The sequence below is a fragment of the Pelophylax lessonae genome (assembly GCF_965119305.1).
Source record: "Pelophylax lessonae genome assembly, chromosome: 7".
NCBI lineage: Eukaryota > Metazoa > Chordata > Amphibia > Anura > Ranidae > Pelophylax > Pelophylax lessonae.
Genome location: NC_138774.1, coordinates 179,950,506 through 179,976,798, shown reverse-complemented (window position 1 = coordinate 179,976,798; position 26,293 = coordinate 179,950,506). Strand labels below are relative to the sequence as shown.

Sequence of the window (26,293 nt, the reverse complement as noted above, 5' to 3'; positions counted from 1 at the left end):
TCTTAATCATTCAATTTCATGCAGTCATTTTTTCAGTCAAAAGCTTGGAGAAAGATCTCTGGGAGCTAGCAATGAGTGTTGTGGTGTTCCTAAGTCCTGTTTTTATTTCTTTTGTTTTTCTTCATGTTGTAATTGCAGTCTGCAGTTCGAGAACAGGGCTGCTATGCTCAGGCTTATTCATTGGGGTAACATTCTGATCTCATTTTATTGTGGAGCAGTATATAATAGAATGAAATGCTGTCTGGTGGTGTTGTATGTAGACGTGGTAGCAGTTAAAGATCACAACAAAAGCCCTACCAAGCATTGTTAAAGTGATATTAAGGCCTCTTTTTCACACGGAGGGGACCGTATTGCGATCCGCTCCGGCACTTTTTATTTTTTTTTTACGGAAACGTATGACACTTGTGTCATCCGGTCCGTATGTCCGCATATCATCCCATCTGCTTGCGGATGATATACGGACATAATGTATTTCTATGGGATTGCGGATGTCAGCGGATGACACCGCTGACATCCGATTTTGCGTCCTTTCTGTTTTTTAAACGGAAGAAAAGTAGGGTTCTGTACCGTTCCAAAAAACGGAACAGAACTGAAAGGACGCAAATCTGATGTCAGCGGATGGTCATCCGCTGACATCTGCAATCCCATTGACCTGCATTATGTCCGTATATCACCCGCAAACGGATGGGGTGATATACGGCATACGGAACGCCGATGTGAAAGAGGCCTATAGCTTGGTTTTTGTTTTTTTTTTCCTAATAAAACAAACCTGTCATACTTATCAGCTCTCTGCAATGGTTTTGCACAAAGCAGCCCAGATCCTCCTCTTTTCAAGTCCCCTGCTGGCATTCTGGCTCCTCCTCTTTGGCCAGTGCCCCCAAATAAAGCCTCTTTCTATGGGGGCAGTTGTTGCCCCCGAGCCACCCTGTCTGTTTCTATTGACACACATAGGGTGGCTTTGCCCCACCTCCTGCTTCCTCCTCGGATTTCATTGACCCAAGCGGGGTCAATGGCTCCTACTGCTATCAATCTGTCCAGTGAGGAGGGACAGAGCTGGCAGAGCTTTTGCTCTCATGAACAGCACTCAAAAGCGATTGGGAATGGGCTTAGAATAGGTATAAAAGGGGAAGCTGGGGAATATTCTGTGACTCCGAAGGTTTTTTTTTTTTTTTTTTTTACCTTAATGCATACAATGCATTAAGATAAAAAGACCTTTGGGGCTTAACTTTAATTGTGACCTGGACTGTTGTACAGAGCCTCTGACACTGGATTGTCACTGCTCTAGTCCAAGTTGATTAGATCTCCTTTCTAAAGTCTCCCCTAAGCCAAGAGATGTGCTTTGTTAATGCTGTGGAAACCCTATCTTGTAAGTTTTCCTACTCTTTGCTGGCTTGTTGCCAGTTTTTAGTGTCAAAAACATGATACCTGTGCAAGACCTTAACTGAAAAAAATCCTCGCCTCTCATGTCTCATTAAGGAGAACCTGTCACAAATTATATCACATAGGGGACTTTTGGTCCCTATTGTGATATAAATAAAGTTATAGTGGAGTAATAGTGCCAAAAAATTGTTACACACGAGTAATCGTCAGGCCTAAAATAATTCTCTTATTTGTACAGTACAGGACACAGGCAGAGTATTCATACACCATGTGTTATGTGCAACTTTAGGTGATTGAACACTGGCAAAGCTCTTACAGGACATGCTCCCTGGGTGCTTCCCCTATATCCCTACTCCTTTCTTTGAGTCCTCAGTTTTGTGCTAGTGTCTTATGGTGATGGACCTTTTCTCCTTCACAGGGAAGATCACCCTTAACTAGCTAATTTTTCTTTGTTTTATATTCAGATTCTTAAGTCAACCCCTCACTGTCTCTACTGCCAGCATAGAAATTGTGTATCTGGATCGGCACAGCCTCAGTAAAACCTTGGGAGCCATACCCACATCCCATGCTGTGGGATGGCCTGTAATGTTGCTTCAGGCACTGAGTCCTGCATGGGCACTCACCTTGGCACTTGTGCTGTGAGCCTCTGGGTGCTAATACAGGTCCAGGGCCATCGTTTATGAGAATGTACCCCAGTCCCTGAAGATTCCTTCAGGGGTATGCCCGTCACAATAAGCCTGCACCCTATATACATTCCAGCATTGTGGATAGGTAAGACAAGGTCACCCTAAGTCTCTGACCGTTGAAAATGGGGCTGTGTTCGGATTTTACCTCGCAGTATGTAAACTTTTTAAACTTTGCTCTAAAAGTCCACCACTCTGAGCTTAATCTCAGGTGGATGACTAGGTGTTGTATGACGCTGCTGGTCATATACTTTAACACTTCTGCCTAGAGCCTTTATAAGCTACTCAGGTGCTTCCTCTGCCCTTTTTATTATGAAGGTTTGTTACAGGGTGGTTTACACCTGGGTTACTGCATACTCCATACTGACATGCCTAACTGTGGTGGAGCTCTGGTGGAAACCAGTCAAAAGGGAGTAGGTACAAACATTCACTCTGCCAAAGGCTCTCAATGCTTAAACTCAGTCTGAAAATGTGTCCCTTGCACTGAAGCAAGAACCTGTTCCAACACTGGTCTCTGCATCCAATTCTAGCGCTTTTTCATGCATGCAACAAGTTTATTTCACTAAAGCAGAATTCACTGCATCTTTGTCACATTTCTTTGGAAAGATAGGCGCCTTATTTGTGTAGGGTCTAAAAATGTCATTCCTTTTCTCCTTCTTCAGTTTCTCAGTCGATTTCCAATGTCCCTGTATTAGAAGGCGATGGGAGAGGAGAATTAAGAGGATATTGAGGAGGTAGTATTAGTGGAAACTGCAGAAGTTTTTTTTTCTACCCTGGATTGTCACTATATTGAAGAGGGAATTTCAAGCAGCATGCTAGCCAACATTAAAAAGCTAATTGCCTTTGTCTGCCAAAGCCTTGGCATTGTTACCTGGGCTCTCCATCTCTCCATGCCCCTTTGGGTACAGAGAGACCTGCAAAAAACATTGTTCATTAGCAGATTGAATGTGCAGTCCATGACAACTGGACAACACCAAAATCCATTTTCAACCCCCCCCCCCCCATAAGTTTTGCTCATCTCTGTCCAGTGTTTGAGTTTGAAAAGAAGGGAGCTATGTCAGGGTGGCAGGAAACCAGGCCACACGGGGATGCAGGTAAAATAAAGCAGTTTATTGGAGCAAACAACCATAAACGCACAGCAAGAGTGAAGTGACAGCAGGAACAAGCCGGGGTCAAGTCCAGATGCAAGTAGTCATCCAACCCGGGGTCGAGTCCAGAAGCGGGTAGTCGTGCCGATGCCGGGTCGAAAGCCATGAGAGTCGGCAGCCAAGCCAGGTCATACACGGGAGAACAGAAGACTGCTAGCAGAGATGCATCTTTGAGCACAAACACAAGGCCAAGGACTGCAACCCATCAGGTGATATAGTCAGGTGTGCAGCATCATCACTGTGCGACGCCGAGGCAAGTGATGATGCAATTATAGTCTATAAGAGACAGCAGCCTGCACATGTCCAAGATGGCTGCCAGGAGGGCAAGGTAAGATATTGACAGATTATTCCTGTGGTTGATCCTGCTGTCTCTGTCCTGAACTAACATTTTACTGTACCAATTGAAGATGTTCCTTTTGTCCAAGATTCTGCAGAGAGAAAGTTTGAGATGCTCTTAAAGGTTCTCTTTACTTTGGTAGGCTTAACCCTGCAACCAGCTCTTTCTGCAATTCCAAGTCAAACTGCAGCTAACTGGACTAGGACAAAGAACAACAAACACGACACAGAATTTCAGGATTGTGCTGTTATGGAGCAGTTAAAACATTTGCAATATTCTGTGTTTTTGGTGGATGCCCCTAGAACATGTCATGGGACATATTTCCAGAATGGCTCTGATCACCATTCACATGCGCAGAATCTTATGGCTGAAAGCTTGGACATCTGGAGCTGCACGCAAAAGACTTTTGTTTGGTAAGGCGCTTGAACACTTCATCAAAGAGGTCACAGCTTGAAAGCTTTTACTTCCACATTGGAAGGTATTTGTTTTTTTCTGTGGGTTTAAAATCCCTCAACAAATTCCTTCAAATTCCAGTTCTCAAGATCTGTGAATTGTCTTTTTGAGAAAAGGGAAAGACCTGGTATCTGTGAACATCCAGGATGCCTATCTGCATGTTCCCATGTACACACCTCATCGGTGCTTTCTGTGCTTCACAGTGGCTGACAACAATTTCTAGTGTGTTGAACTGCCCTTTGGTCTCTCCTTTGCTCCCATGGTGTTCAGGACTCAGAGCATCTAACTTACAGGCAATCTAGATTACTTTCTTTTGAAAGACTCTTCCTCCTTTGCAGCTATCAGGAAATTGTCTACAAGACCATTCAGACGCACCAGACGTTTGGCTGGGTGATTCGTTTCAGTGAATCCAGCCTTCTCTTACCCTGGAATACTTGGATCTGGTCCTGGACACATCACAAGCAAAAGTCTTTGTTCGAGAAAAAGTCATTTTCTCTAAGAGCACATGCTTGAAAATTGAGATCCAAAATTTTCATTCTACAAAATTCTACAAAATAATTGTCGATGAGAATTGCAGGCCTAATGGAAACCCCCTTGTGAGGAGGCATTTGCCCCATTCCATTCAAGAGCTCTACAACTAAACCTATTGTCAACCTGGAAAATGCAAGCTCCTTCTCTAGATTTTACCCATGCTCCTGTCCTGCCAAGGCAGGAATTGCCTAACAGCGGGGCAGTCCTTTCTTTTCCCTTTCACAGAAAGTGGTGCCAAAAGACGCACTACTCTCTGGGTGAGGAGGAGTGTTCCAAACCTTAACATTCCAAGGAATATTGTCAGCCAAGCTCACTAGCTCATCGCATAGACTGTGGTCCACATCCCAGCAGTGGACAACTGGAAAGCATATTATCTCTGCTGCCATCGCCTGGATCAAGTTAAAATGGGCTTTCACCTAGATATCTTCAATTGAGTATGAAAAAAAAAAATGTGAGGACCTGGATGTGGACATTCTAGCCTTAAGATTAAACAACAAACCACCTCTATTGCCAAAACCAGTGATCCTCAAGCTCTGGCCTCAGATGCCTTAAAGTAGAACTATGGGAAAAACTTTTTTTTTTTTTGGATAGAGCAAATAACCACATTCAGATTTTTTTTTTTTTTTTTTCACCATCTGTGTCCCATTGCAGAGATTTCCCGTCACTTCCTGTCCCATAGCCAAACGAATTGAGAGGAAATCCCTGCAAATTAAGGGAATTCCTTGGGGACCCCCAGGTCACCAGAACTAGTGCCCCGATTGGAAGATTTCCCCTGGGGATAAAACAAAATTTGGGATTTTTTTACATTTACCTTCAATGATAATGGGAAACAGGACAAATCGAGATGGTGAATCTCCTGAATGGGGGCACAGACCGCAATAAAAATGGAGAGGGGTTCTAATCCCTCTCCACTCTGTTAAAAAAAAAAAAATTTCTGCCTTCAGTTATACTTTAAAAAGTTTTTTTGTTTTAATACCAAACATGGTATACTTTTGTGCAGTGGTTTTGCACAGGGCAGCCTGGATCCTCTTCTCAGGTCCCTCTTTGCTGCTCCTGGCCCCTCCCTCCTATCAAGTGCCCCCACAGCAAGCAGCTGCCGCGGGAGCCAATTGTGCCGCTTCTGTGTCTCAGCCAATCGGGAGGGAGAATCCCGGATGGCCGAGGGACTTGTGAATATCGCTGAACAGCGATGGGGCTCAGTTAAGTATTGGGGGTGGGGTGAGGGGGGCGGCTACACACAGAAGGCTTTGTATCCTTATGCATAAAGATAAAAAACCTTCTGTCTTTAAATCTCCTTAAACTGACAGGGGCACTTCAATTCCTCTGCTTTTTTTGGCAGTATTCATGTAAAACATATCCCAAACGGAAAAAAAAAACTGTTGCTGTAACTGCAGCTGGAGTTTAGCTTCCATTAGTGTATCTAAATCTGCTAGTACATCCAACACTCCCTTTACCCAGATTAACAATCTACTGTCCAAAAGGTGCCCCCTTATCAGAGTGGGGGCACTATAATACGGGAGGGGTGTTACTGGCCAGATCACCAGGTGAAAGTGGGGGAAAAAAAAAAAACAAATGCAGCCACCATGGCCACCGATTTGTAAGTTGCAATATATATAACATTTTTGTTTTGGGGATACCGCTTTGACGGAATGATGGATGCAACTTTTGTCCACAAGCTTCTCACAGTGGTACTCTGAGGTTGGTTGGTCTTCTGACCCTTGTTATTTAAGCTTGTTGGCACAGTTCGGTTTGTCTCATTGTTGCCCTTTCTTCTATTTATTGTTTAGGGATGTTTGAATACACTGCCTGTGCCCTGTATTTTGCAACTAAATTATCATTTTGGGCCTAAAGATTATTTGAGTGTAACTATTTTCTAACACTATTTTCACTATACCTTAATATCACATTGGAAGGAATTTTGACTGTAAATTTCATATCTTTGAATACAGTACAGGACATAGGTCACCCCCTTCCATTCCTTGTTTAACTCAGCATTGCTTGTTTCAAAATGGAGCACACGTGGAGTGGGGTAGGGGTAAATGGGAAGCACCTGGAGGTGGCAGGTCCTTTATAAGCTTTGCCAGTGTCTTACATTCCTGATGTTACATGCCTATAACTGTGTCCCCCCCCCCCCCCTGTGTCCTGTACTCCTAGATATGGAATTACAGGTATGTAGAAATGCTTTTTCCGCATATAACCCATAAAGTTATACTTAAAGCAAAGTGGAACTTCAGCTTTAAGGCCTCCTGACCCCCTGACATGCCACATTTTGGCATGCAATTTTTTTTTGGGGGGGGGGGGGCTAGATTTGATCCGCCCCCTCTTCTGTTCGGGCCGCATAGGCGGTTTAAGCAGAAGTTCTCCTCTCCCCCTCCCTCCCTGCAATCTTCTGGGAAACGTCACAGGTCCTAAAAGATTGCCCGTCCACTCTGGACGCGGAGCGCGACTCATGCATGTGCAGTGCGCACCTGGCTGTTAAGCCGCAAGCTGTCACAGCCGGGTGCCAACACTAGAGATGCCAGCATCGCAGGAAGAAGAGGGAGAGATCCGAGGCTCCCGCCGGCCGCATCGCTGGAAATACTTGTGTGTATGTTCCACAAATTTCAGCGAATTAAAGATTTTTGACAGGAAACTGTAACTGTTGCTCTTGTTTACCTTGTTACAGTAACACAAGATGTAATGCATTAAAGCTGAAATCCAGCCAAATATATTTTTGGACATCTGCAATATAATAATAAATTATCCAAAAGAGTGCACAAAGTGTGGCAGCTGTGTTTGGGAAAACTTATTTCATTCAGTCTGTACAGTAAGCACCGAACATTCATTGCGGAGACTTACACTTCTGATTGGAGCACACAGATGGTAGCGGGTTGCTCTTTTTGTATCTCCCTCAATCGCAGAACACCTTGTATTCTGTGAAAAGAATGCAAGTGGTTTTCTGAATGGAGGATGTTCAGAGTGAGCAACCCACTACTGTTCGTGTACTCCAGATGGAAGTGTAAAGGCTGGTACGCACGGGCTGAATATTGGCCAGTTCAACAAAAACCGGGTGACAGTTGGCCCATGCATACAGCAGCCTGACCAACAGAATCCAGTCTAACAACTGGCTTTTATCAAACGAGCATGCTTGAAAACCAGCATTCGATCATCGCTTGCAGCCCTTGGCTGCAAGCACTGATCACTGTGTTTTAGCCAGGGGGGAGGGGTAAGGGCAATCCCCTGGTCAGAACCCAATAGGTTAGTGGGGTGGTTGCTGTATTAACATCGTTTGTGTTAGTACAGTGATCTGTCAGTTTGTTTTCATTCAGCCTGCTGGGTTGAACAATTAAAAAAAAAAAAAAAACTGTGTGTACCTAACATTCATTTCAGTGCCAGCAGTTTGGCTCTTGGTGTACAGCCGTGACCAAAAGTTTAGAGAATGACACTAATATTCATTTTCAGTGTTTTATCTTTTTGTCAGAGGTTACTATAGTATACTGAAGTATAATTACAAGAATAAAGTGTCAAAGGCTTTTATTGACAATTACATTAAGATTATGCAAAGAGTCAATATTTTGCGGTGTTGACCCTTCTTTTTTAAGACCCCTGCAGTTCGCCCTTGCATGTTTTCAATCAACATCTGGACCACATCCTGACTGACTGGCAGCCCATTCATGCATAATCAATGCTTGGAGTTTGTGGGGTTTTTTTTCGTTCACCTGCCTCTTCAGGATTGACTTCAAGTTCTTTGGGGTGTAACTTGGCAGTGGACCCAAAATTTCGATGTTTTGTTCCCCAAGCCACTTATCACTATTGCCTATTGGCAAGGTGCTCCATTGTAATGTAAAAAAGGCATTGTTCGTCACCAAACTGTTCTTTGATGGTTGGGAGAAGTTGCTCTCCGAGGATTGGTTTGCACCATTCTTTATTCATGGCTGTGTTCTTAGGCAGAATTGTGAGTGAGCCCACTCCCTTGGCTGAGAAGCATCCCCACACGTGAATGGTCTCAGGGTGCTTTACTGTTGGCATGACACAGGACTAATGGTAGTGCTCAACTTTTCTTCTCCTTTATAAGGTTTTTTTCCTGATGCCCCAAACAATCAGAAAGGGGATTCATCAAAGAAAATGACTTTACCCCAGTCCTCAGCAGTCCAATCCCTGTACCTTTTGCAGAATATCAGTCTGTCCCTAATGTTTTTCCTGGAGAGAAGTCATTCTTTGCTGCCCTTCTTGACACCAGATCATCCTCAAATTCTTCGCCTCACTGTGTGTGCAGATTGCACTCACACCCACCTGCTTCTATTTCTGAGCAAGCTCTATACTGGTGGTGCCCCGGTCCTGCAGCTGAATCAACTGTAGGAGGTGGTATCTTGGGTGTCCTGAAGCCTTCTTCACAAATGCAGTGGAGATGTTTTTTATGGGTTTAAGCTCACTTTCATGGCAAAGAGGGGCTTTGCAATCAAGTGCAATTCATCTGATCACTCGTCCTATTATTCTGGAGTATATGCAAATTGCCATTAAAAAAAAAACTGAGGCAGCAGACTTTGTGAAAATTAATATATGGGGCATTCTTAACTTTTTGGCCACAGCTGTACTGTATAAATCCTTAGCTGGGGTAAAATGTGTGGTGTGTTTTATTTTTTGTTGGGCATTTTTTTAGGTGCTTCCATTGATGTCTATTGTACAATATTAAAATATGCCCTGATGCACCCCGTGACACACCTCCATCCCTTAATGACCTAAAAAGTTGCAAGGATTTTCCCTTGGGACTTTAAATGAGGTGCGACACGCCCAATGATACTATGTTAAAAGTAAGTTTATTGGAACATACAATGTCAACAAGTAAACACAGACCATATTATAAAACGGATTTGTGATGTTGTACATGATATATTATTATTCATAGTCAAGTACAGTATTCCATAGAGCAATCCATGGTAGGTACAGAAGTGCATCCTGATAATCCGACATGTTGCGTGAACAACCGTTCACTTCCTCAGGGGTTGATGTGCTACATGGTTTCTAAGAAATAAACAGTTTGTGACCTATAATAAAGATAATGTATAATGTTATGCTAATGCAAAACACTAGGGGGCCACCAAGGGGCCCATACTTAAAAATCTGGTAAAATGAATCGCATGCTCATGATCCATTGGCTGCCGCTGGGAATGTATATCCCGGGAGCCGTGGGCCTGGGATCCACGAGGGCCCGGCAGGACAAACTGGGCCAAGCACAGATCAACATGGTGTGGCATCCATGGTGATGGCTAAAGGAGACATATCTATGCATCAGACTCATCTAAAGTGTATGTAAATAGTAATATAAGCAATCAGTACAAGGAGTATAATACTGTGCAGTAAGTAGGGGTATCAACTGAGAATGAGCCTGAGTTCAAAAACTATGTAACTGATGCACAAGAGTAAATGCTAAAAATGGGCAATGAAGCAAGAGTATTAATGATGTTCGATTGGAATTGTATGAAATGACAAAAACTAGAAGCAAACCAAATGGCCTCAGAGGCCTCAAAAAAGGAAAGGATAGTGAGTAGAAGTGACCTACCTAAGTGGGAATATGTAGCAACAGTGTGCTATATTGTGCATAGCAAAGTGAAGTAAACAGACTCCCCGAGTGTATAGGATAGGATGTAAAGGTAGAAGAAAACTTTTTGAACGGTTGTTCACGCAACGCGTCTAGTTATCAGGATGCACTTCTATACCTACCATGGATTGCTCTATGGAATACTGTACTTGACTATGAATATTAATATACCTTGTACAACATCACAAATCCGTTTTATAATATGGTCTGTGTTTACTTGCTGACATTGTATGTTCCAATAAACTTGCTTTTTACATTGTATCATTGGGCGTGTCGCACCTCATTTAAAGTCCCAAGGGCAAATCCTTGCAACTTTTTATTGAGGTCTATTGTGGCCAACAATTCTTGAAGCTTGTAGCTGAAAAGAAGCTCATGTAGTTTATTGAGCTTTAAGCTTCAAAGGACACTGCTCAGGTATAAACAGGCACAATTGAAAATCATGGAATTAAATTTTGGATGTTGAGCATTTTGAGACGTTCAAGCATTTGTTACCCTAAATAAAAAAAAACAGGTCCTGTTACCTTAAAGCATGTTATACAGCACAGGGCTCGTGCTGTGTAATTTGGCCCCCTGTATCGCCTAAATAAGCTGGCTGATCCTGCCAGGTTCTACCCTCCCCCCTGTAAACTGACTATGGTATATTATGGCTGCTGAGCAGTGTACGTGCCTCCGTCACCCGCAGTCCTTCTCTGTCCTCCTTTCCCCCATCCCCTCCCTGCCTGTATGCTCGTGTCAGTGACCACCCCCTCCCTTCCTGCTGCTCTTATGATTAATTTCAAATCATGCCATCCCCTCTGTAATAGAACAAGAAGTGTCTGTGTGTCTGTTATAGAAAAAATATGCCACTCTATACCTAAATCAGATCGGCTCCCGGGCCATCACAGTACCGCTCTACTCTCATTCCCTCCTCCCTGGCTGACGTCAGCGACAGTGCTTGGCCCCGCCCGCTGGAGCTGTCAGCCGAGCAGAGAATGGAGCCGAGGCGTCAGCTGAGCGCCGGGAGCCGCTCTGATTTAGGTGCAGATTGGCATATTTTTCTATAACACAGGCACAGGGAAACTTATTATATTACAGAGGGGATGGCATGATTTTATATAAGTGGCTTAACAACCAATTTAAGCCACAAAACGCTCAGGTGTGAATGGGTGGCTACACTCTATGGAGGAGCAACGGAGCCACTTGAACAGCAGTATTGTCAATCTGGGGAGAAGTAGTATTAGGCTAGCAAATGTAGATGGACTTGACTAACAAATTAAAGCCAAACTTCTGCTAACACTTTTTAAAGCAGTTACAGCAACAGTTGTTGTCCTTTTGTGATTAAGGTTTTACACAAATGGTTAAAAGCTGACCATTGTGAGCACCCCTGCCAGCATTAAATGGTTTGTGTCAACCCTCTACAGCTCGTTCACACTAGATTTGCACACTAGCTTTGGTAAGCTGTAATATATTATGTTTGCTTTTGGGTTTAGATACGATTTTTAGTTTGTGTTTTATTTTCTGATAATCCCTTTAATGGAAACCTGTAAATAGGAAAAAATGGAGGTGGTTTTGCTGACTTCATGAGACTGCAATTTGCCTGGCCTCAGTCACTTTTAAGCCTCTGACTCTAAATACTTGATGTCTTTAGCAAATACACACATCTTAAAATATATTTTCTTTCATTCATTGACAGACACAGCTCTTCATCTTCATGACCGTATAACCCTACGGTCAAGAAGATGAAGAGCTGTCCATCAATGAACATCAGAGAAATTGATTTTACGGTAAGTCAAAAATCCCCATTTTCTTTTTAAAAAGAGTCCAATATTCTCTCCAATGTGCTGCAGAGAATGACCACCTCTAGGTTGGTGGTAACTGCCATCTCTCTGCTGAGTCTGAGCAAACTCTGTCCAGTCCATTGGAGAGTATAAACATTGCTGATTGCAGAGTTCCAACTGATACTCAGCAGGGGACATCGAACCGTTGCCAAGTGATATTGCAGCATGCGTTCTGGATTCTGTGTGGATAAGTATATTTGTTTTCTTTTTTACGAATTGTTCAAAATATTCACAAAACGAATAATTTATTATTTTATCTCACCAGCTGGTGTAACCTCACAATGTATACTTTGTCTCTCATTGCAGAAAAAAATGGATGCCCGGGATTATCAAGATGCTCAGGCTTTTGCTGCCGACATACGGTTAATGTTCTCAAACTGTTACAAGTATAACCCACCTGACCATGAAGTAGTCGCCATGGCCAGGAAATTGCAGGTGATTAGTATGCAAACACACCGTTAGACTGCCACACTCCAACACTGCTGCATATTATACTGCATGTTTCAGCTTTTACAGATAGTAAGTGTAGCGAATATGACTACATCATCTACAAGCACAAAAATTGATGCCACCCTGATAAGGAGAGATCAGAGTTTTTTGTTCTAATTATTTATCTTTATTCCTGGTGTCTGTGACCCTGTTGTATATGAATGTCCTTATTTGATCCATTTTACTCATATCCGTTACTGACATTCTTTCCTTTACTAGGTAAAATTGACTTTTCTTCATTCAGAGAACAAAGTTCTAGGCTGTATGTGAATAAATATGAAATGTAAATTACATAATGGCATCTTGTTGTATGAAATTTCTGGACACTGTATAGTGTCAGGCTAAACAAGGTGGATGAAGTCCGATAAACAGAGCTCCAGATAGGTACAATTGGCATCCAATGTTCTGCAGCAGCTGGCGCTTATCCAAGTCCCAGCAGTCTTGATGGTGTTGGAGGACCTGTGACTACTGGGGTATAGAGGAAAAAGAGGCTGCAGGGACCAGTCTTACAGTGTGGAGGGAAGAGGTGAATCAGTCAAATTGCTATCCTAATCCTACAGTATAGGGCACAGCACTTGTAGTCCTGGACCATGGGTTATATGCGGCTACCTTCAGATGACTGGACAGTTTATTTTTTTCTTCACTACTTTGACACTTCTATCCAGAATTAACTGCATATTGCCTCAGGGATTACTAGCAGTTCCTGGATTGATTACCCATGATGTCATTTGGGAACTGTACCTGGTCAGTGCTTGCCTGTTTGCTTCAGGGACTGGACCCTGTGTTTGACCTTCCTGTTGGAAAATGGTGCAACAAGTTTAGTTAGCTGCAGGATGCTATGCAGGACCAGGACTATGCTCTAGTGCCCAAGAGCACTCTTCTGCCCCTCCACCACCTAAATCTTTTCAGCCCTGTGATCCTGAAACCTCCTCACCTCTTTGAAGAAGATATTGAGAAAGGAGAGGATATTGAGAAAGGAGAGGTGAATGTAGAAGGAGTCTCTCTAGAGGAATTTTTACCTCCTGCATGCTATGAAGCACAATCTAAGACTTTGTGATATTGTTTCTATTGTGAGCTTGCTTAACGATTTGATGCATACTAGCCTTGGCCTGGCAGCATTGGAATCTCCTTGGCCTAAACCACCACCTAAGAGAACAAAATGGCTGATAGTCTAGACTTTTCCCATGCACCCACAAATTAACTGTGTTTGGCAAGAAGATTGGCCAAATCAAGTATGTAAAAATCTAGTTACAGTATATCCTATGAAAGAAGTTATGTAAAAAATGGTGTGTCCTGTTTGTGAATTCTACCACTTCTGTTCTCAACGAGCATTTCGTTGTTCTTGAGTTTGTTTCCTCCTTTAAAATTTTATCACTGTTTTAGAATGCCTAATGGAAGGCAACTTTTGCAGTTGCCATTATAGCTATGTCCATTTGTCAAACTGTTGCATGCGGGACTGGGCAGTTGGAGGACCCTGTTCTGCTAGAGCAATTGCAGCTTGTGCGCTCAGCGCTGTTATTTTGTGTTGTTGCTTCAGAGAATGTACTTCCCTAGGATGACACTGCTGTGCATATGTGCAGAATTTTATTGTTAAAGGCTTGGTGGACTTGAACCTACCCCACAACAAAACAGCCTAAACCTACGACTTACCATGGTTATTACCCTTTTGAAATCATTCCATCTAGCCTTCCTCTGAATGAAAAACGGGTCCATCCTTTTGTTGCACGCTCTGGACCCCAAAACCCTCCAATTCTGCCCAGAAGCCCTCTTCAACATGAAGGGCCTTCCTATTCTTTGGAGTGAAGGTAACACCGTTGGCATTTGCTCTAGTATGAATCAGTGACATCCAGAAGCTCTGGGTACAATCTGTTGTTTCCAGAGGTTATTAAAAAGAATTTCTATCCATGTTCCTTCCTCAATTTCTAACCGCCAATCTGCCAGCTTTACCTCAAAGACTGACAGACTCTGGGGCTGCCTTAAATAAACTTCAGGCACAGGTATTGATAATTCCAGTTCCTGCAGAGGAAAGGTTCAAAGGGTTTTACTCACACCTAGTCTATTCCAAAGCCAAATAGAGGTATTTGACCCATTCTGCACCTAAAATCCCTGAACAGATTTTTGAATTTCCCCAAATTCTGCATGGAAGTCTGCAAGATCTGTCATAGCTTCTCTGATTAGGGCAATTTCTTGCATTAACTGACATCCAAGATGCCTCTCTTCACATTTTTGTCTTTTGCGCGCCCCAGTGCTTTTTACTGTGGTATAGGAGACCAACATTTTCAATTTGTTGCTCAGTCATTTTGGCTATACTCTGTATCAAAGCCTGCCCCTGCTAAGATCTCAGGGCATCCATGTCATGAGTACCTGGAAGACCTTGTGCTGAAAGATTTCTCAGCCACAGTCCTGGTTTTCAGAATTGAAAGGACAGTCCATTGCCTTCAAACCTTTTGATGGGTGATCAACATCAAGAAGTCTTTGGGGTTTTTGGGGCTGATCTTAGATACAGCTTAGAGAAGCAAACTCATCCAGAGGAGGGAAACTTTTTGCCTGACTCTCTGGTCAACCAGATGTCTCATGACTTTCTTCTGCATGAAGGATCCTAAGCTTCATTATATCATCCTTGGAGGAGGTCCCTTTTTCCCAGTTCCACTTGAGACCCTTGCCTTGCAGGTAAACCTTCTCACAATGTGGAACTGGCAGATCCTCCACGATTGCCCACTACTGCTGTCCAGCCAGGAAAATTAAAATCTCCTTGGCAAGGTGGATTTTCATCTTCGCTCTAGAATCTGGTAAATCTTCACTTCCCTATCCCTGGAAGGTGTTAACAGCAGGCTTAAGACTAACAGGCTGAGGTTGGGTCCCCGCTAGAGTCGATGGTCTTCATTAACATTCTGGAACTGAGAGCCGTAAGGTTGACTCTCATATACTGACCTACAATAGCAGAAAGATGTACCAGAAGTTGCCCAGGCCTGAGGTAACCAAGCCTTATTATCTGGGTGAAGAACCACATTCCCAACTCTCTCTGCGTCTACACACCTAGAGTGCAAATTTGGTAAGGGGGCTTCCTGAGTTGCCAATGCCTTGACTCAGTTGTGGTTCCTCCATCTGGAGATCTTCCTGATAATGCTGTCACAAATGGGGAACACCTGAGATGAACATAATGGCCTCAAGATTACACAGAAAAATAGACAGACTTTCCCTGTGGGTGCCCTGGGGATTCCTTGGTCCATGTTCAGGCTAGTGTGTTTTTTCCTCCCAATGAAGATAAAGGAAAAATGGATTCTGGTGTTCCTAATTGCTCCACCTTGGTTCAGGAGAATTTCATATACAGACGTCTGGTGGATGAGCCTTGGCTTCTTTCAAACTGGCCAGACCACCTGTCACAAGGCTTGGTTCCATTCTGCTTCTCAGCCATTGGCTTTAATGGTGTGGCTGTTGAAACCCTTGTCCTAAAACATGGACATTTTTGACTTGGTCTTACCTTACTAAGGATGAGAAAAGCCTAATCTTGTAGGATCTGTCATCGCACCTGAAAGGCCTATTGTTGCTGGTGCAAGACCGACTCTGCACTCTAAGGCCCCTTTCACACATACGGTCCGTTCAGTTCATCCGTTCAGTTCATCAGTTCAGTTCATCAGTTCAGTCACGTCAAAATGTATCAGTTTTTCATCCGTTTTTCATCAGTTGTTGTCCATTTTTCATCCGTTGTCTTCCGTTTTTTAATCTGTTGTCGTCCGTTTTTCGTCTGATCCGTTTTTTTGACGGATGAAAAATAGGGCATTCATAAGAAAAACGGACCTTGACGGAAGCGGATGAAAACGGATGTTAACGGATGATCATCCGTTGTCATCTGTTTTTACATAGAGATGCATTGATGTCCGTTTTTCATCCGTCAACGGATGGATGAAAAACGGACAGCATGTGTGAAAGGGGCCTTTGTAATATTCTAGCATCCTAGAATTCCTCCATTCTCGTCTGGACCAGCATCTGGCTCGAAGTACTCAAAAGGGACAGGTTTCTTTGTTTTATTTCAGAAACCTTTGGTTTCAAATTCTGCTGTCAAGACCTTTGTACAGGGAGTTGCTTATGTCAGTCCCCCGTTTTGACCTCCCATGGCTACCTGGAATCTGGAATCTGGAATCTTTTCAGCATCAAGCATCAGTTTTTTATGTTTGCAAGGTCGCAACCTGATCTTTTGTTCATACCTTTCAGCGTTTTTCAGCGTTTTACTGGATGAATTTCAAGGTTTCTGCTGATGCAAGCTTCGGCTGCAAGGTTCTTCAAGCTATCTGCTGAGTTTCAGGTCTTTTTTTCTGTGGACCTGTTTGGTATTGTGCTGCCCAATGTATTGCTTGGAAATGTCCCATCGTCTGACTAGTCCTCTACTGTGCAATTAAGATAATGGATATTTTGACTTACCTGTAAATTCCATATCTTGGAGTACAGTACAGGAAACTGGTCCTGCTTCTCTGTCTCTCCTTTTTTGCTAGCTACAAAACTGAAATCCAAAGGAGTGGGTGGACTTTTTTTAAAATTGCACTGGTGGCGAGGGTTTACTGACAGAAAGCTTGGTGCCAATTCCAACCCAAACCATTTTTTTTGCTTTTAACACCTGAAATCTGCACTACCATTTTCTGACACTTTAGAGTAAGGGGGATTACTGTCATGTTAGGTCACATAAGTCAACATGGATCTCTCTCTCCAGGAGGAAAGTGTTAAAGAATTCCAGGCATGGTATACAGTCAGGTCCATAAATATTGGGACATCAACACGATTCTAATCTTTTTGGCTCTATACATCACCACAATGGATTTGAAATGAAACAAACAAGATGTTCTTTAACTGCATACTTTCAGCTTTAATTTGAGGGTATTTACATCCACATCAGTTGAAAGGTGTAGGAATTACAACAGTTTGTATATGTGCCTTCCACTTTTTAAGGGACCAAAAGTAATGGGACAATTGGCTGCTCAGCTGTTCCATGGCCAGGTGTGTGTTATTCCCTCATTGTCCCATTTACAAGGAGCAGATAAAAGGTCCAGAGTTAATTTTAGGTGTGCTATTTGTATTTGGAATCTGTTGCTGTCAACTCTCAATATGAGATCCAAAGAGCTGTCACTATTAGTGAAGCAAGCCATCATTGGGCTGAAAAAACAAAACAAATCCATCAGAGAGATAGCAAAAACATTAGGTGTGGCCAAATCAACTGTTTGGAACATCCTTAAAAAAAAAAAACGCATCGGTGAGCTCAGCAACACCAAAAGACCTTGCAAAACAACTGTGGTGGATGACCGAAGAATTCTTTCTCTGGTGAAAAAAACACCCTTCACAACAGTTGGCCAGATCAAGAACTCTCTCCATCAGGTAGGTGTATGTGTGTCAAAGTCAACAATCAAGAGAAGACTTCACCAGAGTGTTCACCACAAGATGTAAACCATTGGTGAGCCTCAAAAACAGGAAGGCCAGATTAGAGCTGGCCAAACAACATCTAAAAAAGCCTTCACAGTTCTGGAACAACATCCTATGGACAGATGAGACCAAGATCAACTTGTACCAGAGTGATGGGAAGAGAAGAGTATGGAGAAGGAAAGGAACTGCTAATGATCCAAAGCATACCACCTCATCAGTGAAGCATGGTGGTGGTAGTGTCATGGCGAGGGCATGTATGGCTGCTAATGGAACTGGTTCTCTTGTATTGATGATGTGACTGCTGACAAAAGCAGCAGGATGAATTCTGAAGTGTTTCGGGCAATATTATCTGCTCATATTCAGCCAAATGCTTCAGAACTCATCGGACGGCACTTGACAGTGCAGATGAAAAATGACCCGAAGCATACTGCGAAAGCAACCAAAGAGTCTTTTAAGGGAAAGAAGTGTAATGTTATGCAATGGCCAAGTCAATCACCTGACCTGAATCCGATTGAGCATGCATTTCTCTTGCTGAAGAAAAAACTGAAGGGAAAATGCCCCAAGAACAAGCAGGATCTGAAGTTGTAGTAGAGGCCTGGCAGAGCATCATCAGGGATGAAACCCAGCGTCTGGTGATGTCTATGCGTTCCAGACTTCAGGCTGTAATTGACTGCAAAGGATTTGCAACCAAGTATTAAAAAGTGAAAGTTTGATTTATGATCTGTCCCATTACTTTTGGTCCCATAAAAAGTGGGAGGCACATTTACAATCTGTTATAATTCCTACACCGTTCACCTGATTTGGATGTAAATACCTTCAAATTAAAGCTAAAAGTCTGCAGTTAAAGCGCATTTTGTTTGTTTCATTTCAAATCCATTGTGGTGTTGTATAGAGCCAAAGAGATTAGAATTGTCGATGTCCCAATATTTATGGACCTGACTGTATATTTACATATTTTTGTTGGTCCAGCTTGGACAAGTGTAACTATGTATATACTATACCTGCCTGATGCCCCTGGAAGCTGGAAATTACTCAAGTAGGCACAACTACTTCAGTGATCTCCACTTTCTTCTGGGTCCTGTGCAAAGCGGCCACCCTGATGCCTTGTGAATATAGGAGGTTGGCCTATTGGCACAGTAAACATTCAGAGAATGTTTTGCATTTTCTAAATGGACGAGGTGGAGAGCATGACATCACTCTCCTATGCATGCGCTATACAGACTGTCTGGGATCCGTTGCTGCAATTTCCATTTTTTTATTCCTTCTGATATTCTTTTTACCACAGGATGTTTTTGAGATGAGATTTGCAAAGATGCCAGATGAACCTGTGGAGGTCCCTGCCCCACCCCCAGCCCCTGCTCCAGTGGTCAGTAAAAGCATAGAGAGCAGTCACACCAGTGAGGAGAGCTCCTCTGAGACTGACAGCTCTGACTCTGAAGAAGAGCGAGCCACACGGCTAGCCGAACTCCAGGAGCAGGTGAGAACAAAATACTCTGTGAAAACTCTTCTGCATGTTTGTGGGTAAATTGCTTTTTTTCATTGTTTGCTTTTCATTGACGCATTTAATAATTTTTTTTTTTGCTTGTTTAGTATATGTAGAAAGACTGAACTTATAAACTAACAATAAAAAAATCAGGATGTGATTCTCATTTAAAAAATTTTCAATCTAAGTTTGTGTGGGGGCATAAGTTCCCTAAACTCAAACAAAATTCCTATGTTTACTGAAAACACATGGCATCCTAGCTTTCCACTGCTTTTTTCTAGAAACTATACAGTCTGCCATTTGGTCAGATTACTTGCCTTGTGCAGGCATGGCCCCTAGGAGCAATGGATTTCCATTGAACAATTAAACTTCTACCTTTCCTTTGGGGTTTTTACCATGATCCACATCCCATATTCAATAAGGAATGTAATGAATCCAGAACGTCCTTATTGTCAAAACCTTTGGAAGGTATTAAAACGTAATCCCTTTTTACTTTCCCTCCCACAACACTCTTCCTTCCCCTGACATTTTGACTACCTTCAGAAAGCTCTGTTAACACTGGTCCGCTTTGAACTTTTTCTCCCCTCTATACCAACTCTTTCCTCAACCAAAAAAGGGAAACCCTATCATCCCCTATTTGCAACCATGCTATCAATCTGTCCTGTGAGGAGGGGGAGATCGGAGAGAGCTGCTACTCTCATACACAACCCTGGATCGAGATCGGGCTCAGGCAAGTATAGGGAGTGTGGGGTTGATCCTTTGACACCGTTTTTTACCTTGTATATAAAAAAACATTAGGCTTTAGAACCACTTTTAAAGTTTTTTTTTAATATACCTTCAGATGTGTTACTTTTTTTTGTTGCATTTGCCGTGTACCAAACAGCCAATTAAAGGAGAACACATAGAAGGCTGACACTCACTGTTTCGGCTTATGAGGTAGCACTAGTAGCTTAGCACTGGCCTCTCTGCAGTAGTTGTTGTGTTTTTTTTATTTTATTTTTATTTTTTTTTACTAAGAGTAAATTTGGAAAAACAGTTGTGGAAATATTGTGCAACATAAAAAAAAATTCCAGCTACCATCTTTTCTTTTTTTATATATAGATGTTTATGCTTTGAGAAAATATTTAAAGTGTAGGTTAGCCCTAACAAAACAGTCTCTCTTTTTTTGGTCTGCTAAAGATGCCATTAAAAATGGTTTCTTAGATCTGTTCTGTGCAACAACATTACTTATTGGTTTTGCCAGAAATCTTGTGAGCTGGTAACTTCTGTGCTCTCTGCCTGCGCACAAGAAGGAGTTATGGAGATGAGCAGGGGAGATCAGCAAACGGGGAAATGTCTGTGTACTTTTTAATCCATCAGAAATTAAAGTATAACTAAAGGCAAAACTTTTTTTTTTTTAGTTTTGGATGGAGAGGAGAAAGATTAGAACACCTGTCAGTTTTTATAGCTCTCTGTCTCCTTGTTAGGGAGATTCACCCTCTATATTTGTCCTGTTAACCATTATGATTGAAAGTAAAAGAAAATCCCAAATTTTGGGTTGTCACCAGAAAAGTCATGGAGAGGAAATCTTCCAATGGGGGCACTAGTTATGGTGACCTGGGGGTCCACAAGGAATTCCCTCAATTTGCAGAGATTTCCTGTCACTTCCTGTTTGGCTATGGGACAGGAATTTAATGGAAATCTCTGAAATGGGACACAGTTGGCGGGGAAAAAAAAAATCTGATGGGTTAGAACCCTCACTCTATCCAAAATTTTTTAAACAATTTTTGCCTATAGTTCTACTTTCAGTAAGCAGGGCTGACAACGTGATTTGGATTTGCGTTGTTGGAGCACATTATATTTCTTGCACATTCACATTTAGCTTTTTGTACTTGCCAGCATGTTTAAAGGGATAAAACATGGGGAAATGTGCATGTAAATTATTTTTATTTAATTTTGCCTTAACATATGCTTTAATGTTGGGGGTTTTACACAATCTTCAGATGAGATTTTTAGCGCATGTGTAAAAATTTATCAAAGTGTCGAAGGAAATCGGATGTTAAATGTCTTGTTTGTTTTACTTGTGCACTTGTAAATTAATTTTTTTTTCTCCCTTGGTCTTTAGTTTTAAAGTGATTCTAAAAACGCTTTTTTTTTTTTTTGTTTGTTATATAATAAACATGTTCTACTTATCTGCTCTGTGCATTGGTTTTGCTCAGTGCAGGCTGATCCTCCTCTTCTGGAGGAAGAATGCTTCAGTCGCCAGTGCTCCTGTCTCCACTACTTCGGCGAGTGTCCCCACTGAAAGCTGCTTGCTATGTGGGCACTACTGCAGGCTTGATCTCAAGCCATGCTGCCTGCGTCCATAGACAAAAACAGCACGGCTCTGCCCTGCCCCAGCTTCCTTGTCACAGGATTTGATTGACAGCAGCAGGAGCCAATGGTTCCTCCTTCTGCCACTCTGTCCTGTGAGGAGAGAGAGCCCCAAGAGCACACAGTGGGTACAGCACAGTGGGCACAGTGCTGGATAATTTTGGGCTTAGGCAAGAATAAAGGGGGATCCTAATAACATTAGGTCCTTTTACCTTAAAGGAAATGTACAGCCAACGCTCGTTTGGCTGTACATCTCCTGTGGATCACAGGAGTGCAGTTTGTTCTGCACTCCTGTGACCCGTTTTCAGCAGTGAGCGGGTTGAAGTCTGCTTTCTGCTGACGTCACAGATATCGGTCCAGGTACTGCGTCATCACGATCAGAGTCAGAATCTACCAGGTACATAAAACATAGTGCAGCGCAGTCTTAAAACCCTCTTACGATAAATAAAGTAATAACCCAAAATTGCAGAGTCATAAATAAATGAGAGACAGTCCATAGCTTGAAGTGATGTAAAACAAAGGAAGAAGAAAAGCAAAGTCCACTTGTGGTCTGGTGAATAACATCAATTAGTGTGACTTCTGTGTTCGCAGCTTCCCACCACCAAGCATTATCTGCCTCTCACCTTAATAACTCAACCCTGCAGGGTCAAAACGCATATATATCTCTCCAATAATCAAGGAACACCGCTCCAAGCACCCAAACGTTGGATATTAGCCAAGCAGTCCTTAACCGCAGAATATGTGACTGTTGTAAGTAACACTTCCGGATACATCCCCCGAGATATAAAATAAAGAAAGGGATCTAGTGCTCTCTGTATATATTGCCAGATTTATTAGCATAAACAGAAATCACATGGTATCCCTGCAGGGTCGAGTTATTAAGGTGAGAGGCAGATAATGCTTGGTGGTGGGAAGCTGCGAACACAGAAGTCACACTAATTGATGTTATTCACCAGACCACAAGTGGACTTTGCTTTTCTTCTTCCTTTGTTTTACATCACTTCAAGCTATGGACTGTCTCCCTTATTTATCATAACAATATTGTTGACTCTGCAATTTTGGGTTATTACTTTATTTATGGTAAGAGGGTTTTAAGACTGCGCTGCACTATGTTTTATGTATTTAGTTGAAGGTGTTCAGATTGCCCTTGAGTGTCAGCTGCTGGTCTATACATTGGGTCTATACATTGTTCATTAATTCAGCGCTGAATCTTTTCTATATTTAAATATTAGGAATCTACCAGGTGCCTAGACCGACACCTGGCCCGGCCTCTCAGCGAGCCACTGCGATCCTGACCCAGCTGCTCCCTGTTCCCCGCCCCTCCACAGCTCAGCGCTCCAATGAAGGAGGAGGAGGAGGCAGAGCGGAGAGCTGCTGACTGATACCAGAACCAAGCGAGCGGCTGTGTTCGAACGCTCGGTTCTCAGTATAGATGCGCCAGGGGACAGATGCACTACCTCGGTAGGTAAAAAATAGGGAAAAAAGGAAGCCCCATACTTCTTTTAATGCAGAGAATGCATTCAGGTGTAAAAAAAAAAAAAAAAAAAAAAAAACCTTGAACCTTTAGAACCACTTTAATTTTGTAATTTATGAGTGTTTAAATCATGCTATGCAGTAATTATCATCCTATTTCCCAGCTGAAGGCTGTACATGAGCAGCTGGCTGCGTTGTCACAGGCACCCGTCAACAAACCAAAGAAAAAGAAAGAAAAGAAAGAGAAAGAGAAGAAGAAAAAGGATAAAGACAAAGAAAAGGAAAAAGAGAAAGAGAAGCACAAGGTGAAGACGGAGGAGGAGAAGAAAATTAAACCAGCCCAGCCGGCCAAGCCTGTTCCACCTAAGAAAGCGCCCACAAAAAAAGCGAACAGCACGACGACCACCACTGCATCTACTACAGTGGCCCCCGCTCCTAATAGGTCAGAACAAGAGCACCTATTTAAAATGCTTTGCTACATTTAACTTGCTGTGCGTGTGATGTTCTACATCCCCTATTAATGATCCCATGGATGCAAACTGACCACACAAACATGGATCATCTTCCACCTTTGTGTGGTCACTTTCACAAACTACTGCAGTAGAACTTGCTAGATCACCAGGTATTCAGCAATAGCAGGATTAAAAATCATCGGGGCCGAGCGCACGCAAATATGCGGCCTCACAGCGGCACAGTTACGGACTGCTAACAGGAAGCTCCCGATCATGTGACCACCGTGACAGCCAACCACAGCGGTCACATGACCATAAGCCCTGCCCTCTGGCATTCTAAATCCCTTACAGACCCGGCAGAGGCGCCAGGTTCAAGGGGTTAAGAACCGAATGAAGAAGAATAAACCAACATGTATAAAGGATCTTTTTTTTTTTTTTTTTTTTTTTTTTTTTTTTTTAGGATAACATACATTTAAAAAATCTTGGGCAGAAAACACGCCCTTTCTACATGCCCAGTCATTATTTATTTCCCATAGTGTAAAAAGTATAAAATATTTACAGAGGGAAGCTACAATAGCACAAATGATTTGTCTAGATGGCATATGTCTGATGGTTGAGCCATCCAGGGGAACCCATTCTGAACTTCCCAAGTTGTTTCAAGAATTAAAAACTATACAGAACTGTTTGGCTGTTGCTGGACTGATGGGCTTCATCACTACTATCCCTGTTACTAGTGTAAAAATATGATCATTATAGGATGACACCTGACCTATAGATATGAGCAATAGAAAGATTTGTGGTGCGTAAATAGGACCCTTTTCATTTCAGAACTAAAAAGGTATGGGTTTTGAAGGTGAGCGGGATGGGAAGATGCGTAACAAATTAAAAACAAAGCACTCTCAGCTAATCCACAGGAAGGCAGAAACAACCCTTATAAAATATACTGTTTGTCTGAGGGGAAAAAATGTATTTGGGATCCACAAACACTGATTCCTTGATCAACATTTTAAATTTTTTGTTTTTACCATGAATATTAATAGCCAGATTTATCTAGAGTATTCAGGCTGTTGAAGCAATCTGTTTTTTTATTGGGCTAGGACAGCTCCTATGGAAGACAACTACTTTTTCAGAGTGCTTGCTGTGCATTATGTAGTTAAAACTACCTTTCCTGTAAGTGCATCTTAAGAGTTTCAGGAGTTAACCACTTCTGGACCAGAATGATTTGCCCCCTTAATGACCAGTCCATATTTTGCAATTCGGCACTGCGTTACTTTAACGGTCAATTGACGCTGTACCTAAATATGGATGTCCTTCTTTTTTTTCCCCCACAAAAAAAGTGATTCTAACTGTGTGTGTGGGGGGGGGGGGGGGGGGCGTGGCTTGTGAAATGATCAGAGACCTGTGTTCCTATATAGAAGGATCACAGGCACTCTGTGATCATTCCAGGGAGAAGAACTGTCAGCTGTGTTTACAAAAGCTGACCGTTCTTCTCTTTCAGCGGGGAATGATCGCGGGTGTCAGGCGGCAATCGGAGCCGCCTGCCCCATGCATCGACTTCCCTGCTGACGTGCGGGAGCGTGCCACCGGCGGTGCATGCTCGCCCCATAGCTGCTTGTGCGCGACCGGCATACACCTACAGCGGTTCGCGCAGGAGCGGCTACCTGCCGCAGTAGAACTGTGGCGGGCGGTCGTAAAGTGGTTAGGAAGGAAGCAACAACAAAATGCTTTGAGTTGCTGAGTCTGCAGCAGTTCCTACAATCAACCCATCTGTCATTAAAGCCGAACTCTAGGAAAAGTCCCTTCAACAGCAATCTCCCCAAACCCTTGGCTCATTCCCCAGTTAGGTTTACCACCTCATCCCTTTAAACCCAAACACCTATTACACAGGTTCTGTGGCTGATTAATGTGGTAATAAACCCAGTGTCTTATCTGCATTAAATTGGCCTCTGAACCTGTGTAATTCATGTGTGTCCTGTTTTAAGGGGATGAGGTGGCATCCCTATCCCCAGTGCTCCCATCGCTATATGCTACCTTTTTCGAAATCTTTCAGGCTGATCATGTGACACTCGGGGTCCTCTTCCTCTTAAAAATCCATCAGTGCTTACTTTTGTTCTTTCAAAAAGTAATGCAGAAACTTGAAAGCTTATGAAGATAGGGTTTAAACTTGGTTATGTTTATACTGGACTCTTAATGGTTACTATTATAATGCCAGCTCATTCAACTGTTTAGAGGCAGAACAATGTGTGTGTTTTTTATAAAAAATAAATGATATATTGCTTTACATTTTTTTATTTTTTTGTACACTTAGGAAAGCTTAAATGGTTATACTTGCTGTAACTGACTTTTATAACTGTATACCACATGCATTTTAGCCTAATAAAATGGGCTGCTCTATCTGGAAATCGGTTTCCTGTTCTCCTAATAAGGTTTACTCTTAAGAATACCACTTTTCCTACATTTTTCAGCTCAGTAGGGTAAGATGCCTGAAAAAATCCTTGTCTCCTTCCTAGCTGCCCAACCCAAAATTGCTCAGTGAATGCCTTCCTGGACTTCTACTCCTGGTCCAATTCGAAATCATTTGGAAAGCTTATTCCAAGAACAATTACATTTACCATGTAGTAACTGAGGGCAACCAGGAATCCTTTTTTTCCTAATTTTAGTGCAGTAAGCAGACACTGGTTATCATGTATCCTTTGCATATCCTCATG

At 42.5% G+C, this 26,293-nt stretch overlaps 1 protein-coding gene across 7 annotated transcripts in view; it reads left to right on the top strand.

Annotated features, from left to right (window-relative positions):
* Window positions 1–26,293, top strand: part of BRD3 (bromodomain containing 3) — a 129,371-nt gene that overhangs the window by 70,838 nt on the left and 32,240 nt on the right. For all 7 annotated transcript variants that reach the window (XM_082263645.1, XM_082263644.1, XM_082263639.1 and 4 more), the window contains exons 8-10: window positions 12,234–12,362; window positions 19,111–19,302; window positions 23,298–23,575. In XM_082263645.1, the coding sequence (XP_082119771.1) occupies window positions 12,234–12,362; window positions 19,111–19,302; window positions 23,298–23,575 (599 nt within the window). The remainder of the gene's footprint in view (window positions 1–12,233; window positions 12,363–19,110; window positions 19,303–23,297; window positions 23,576–26,293) is intronic.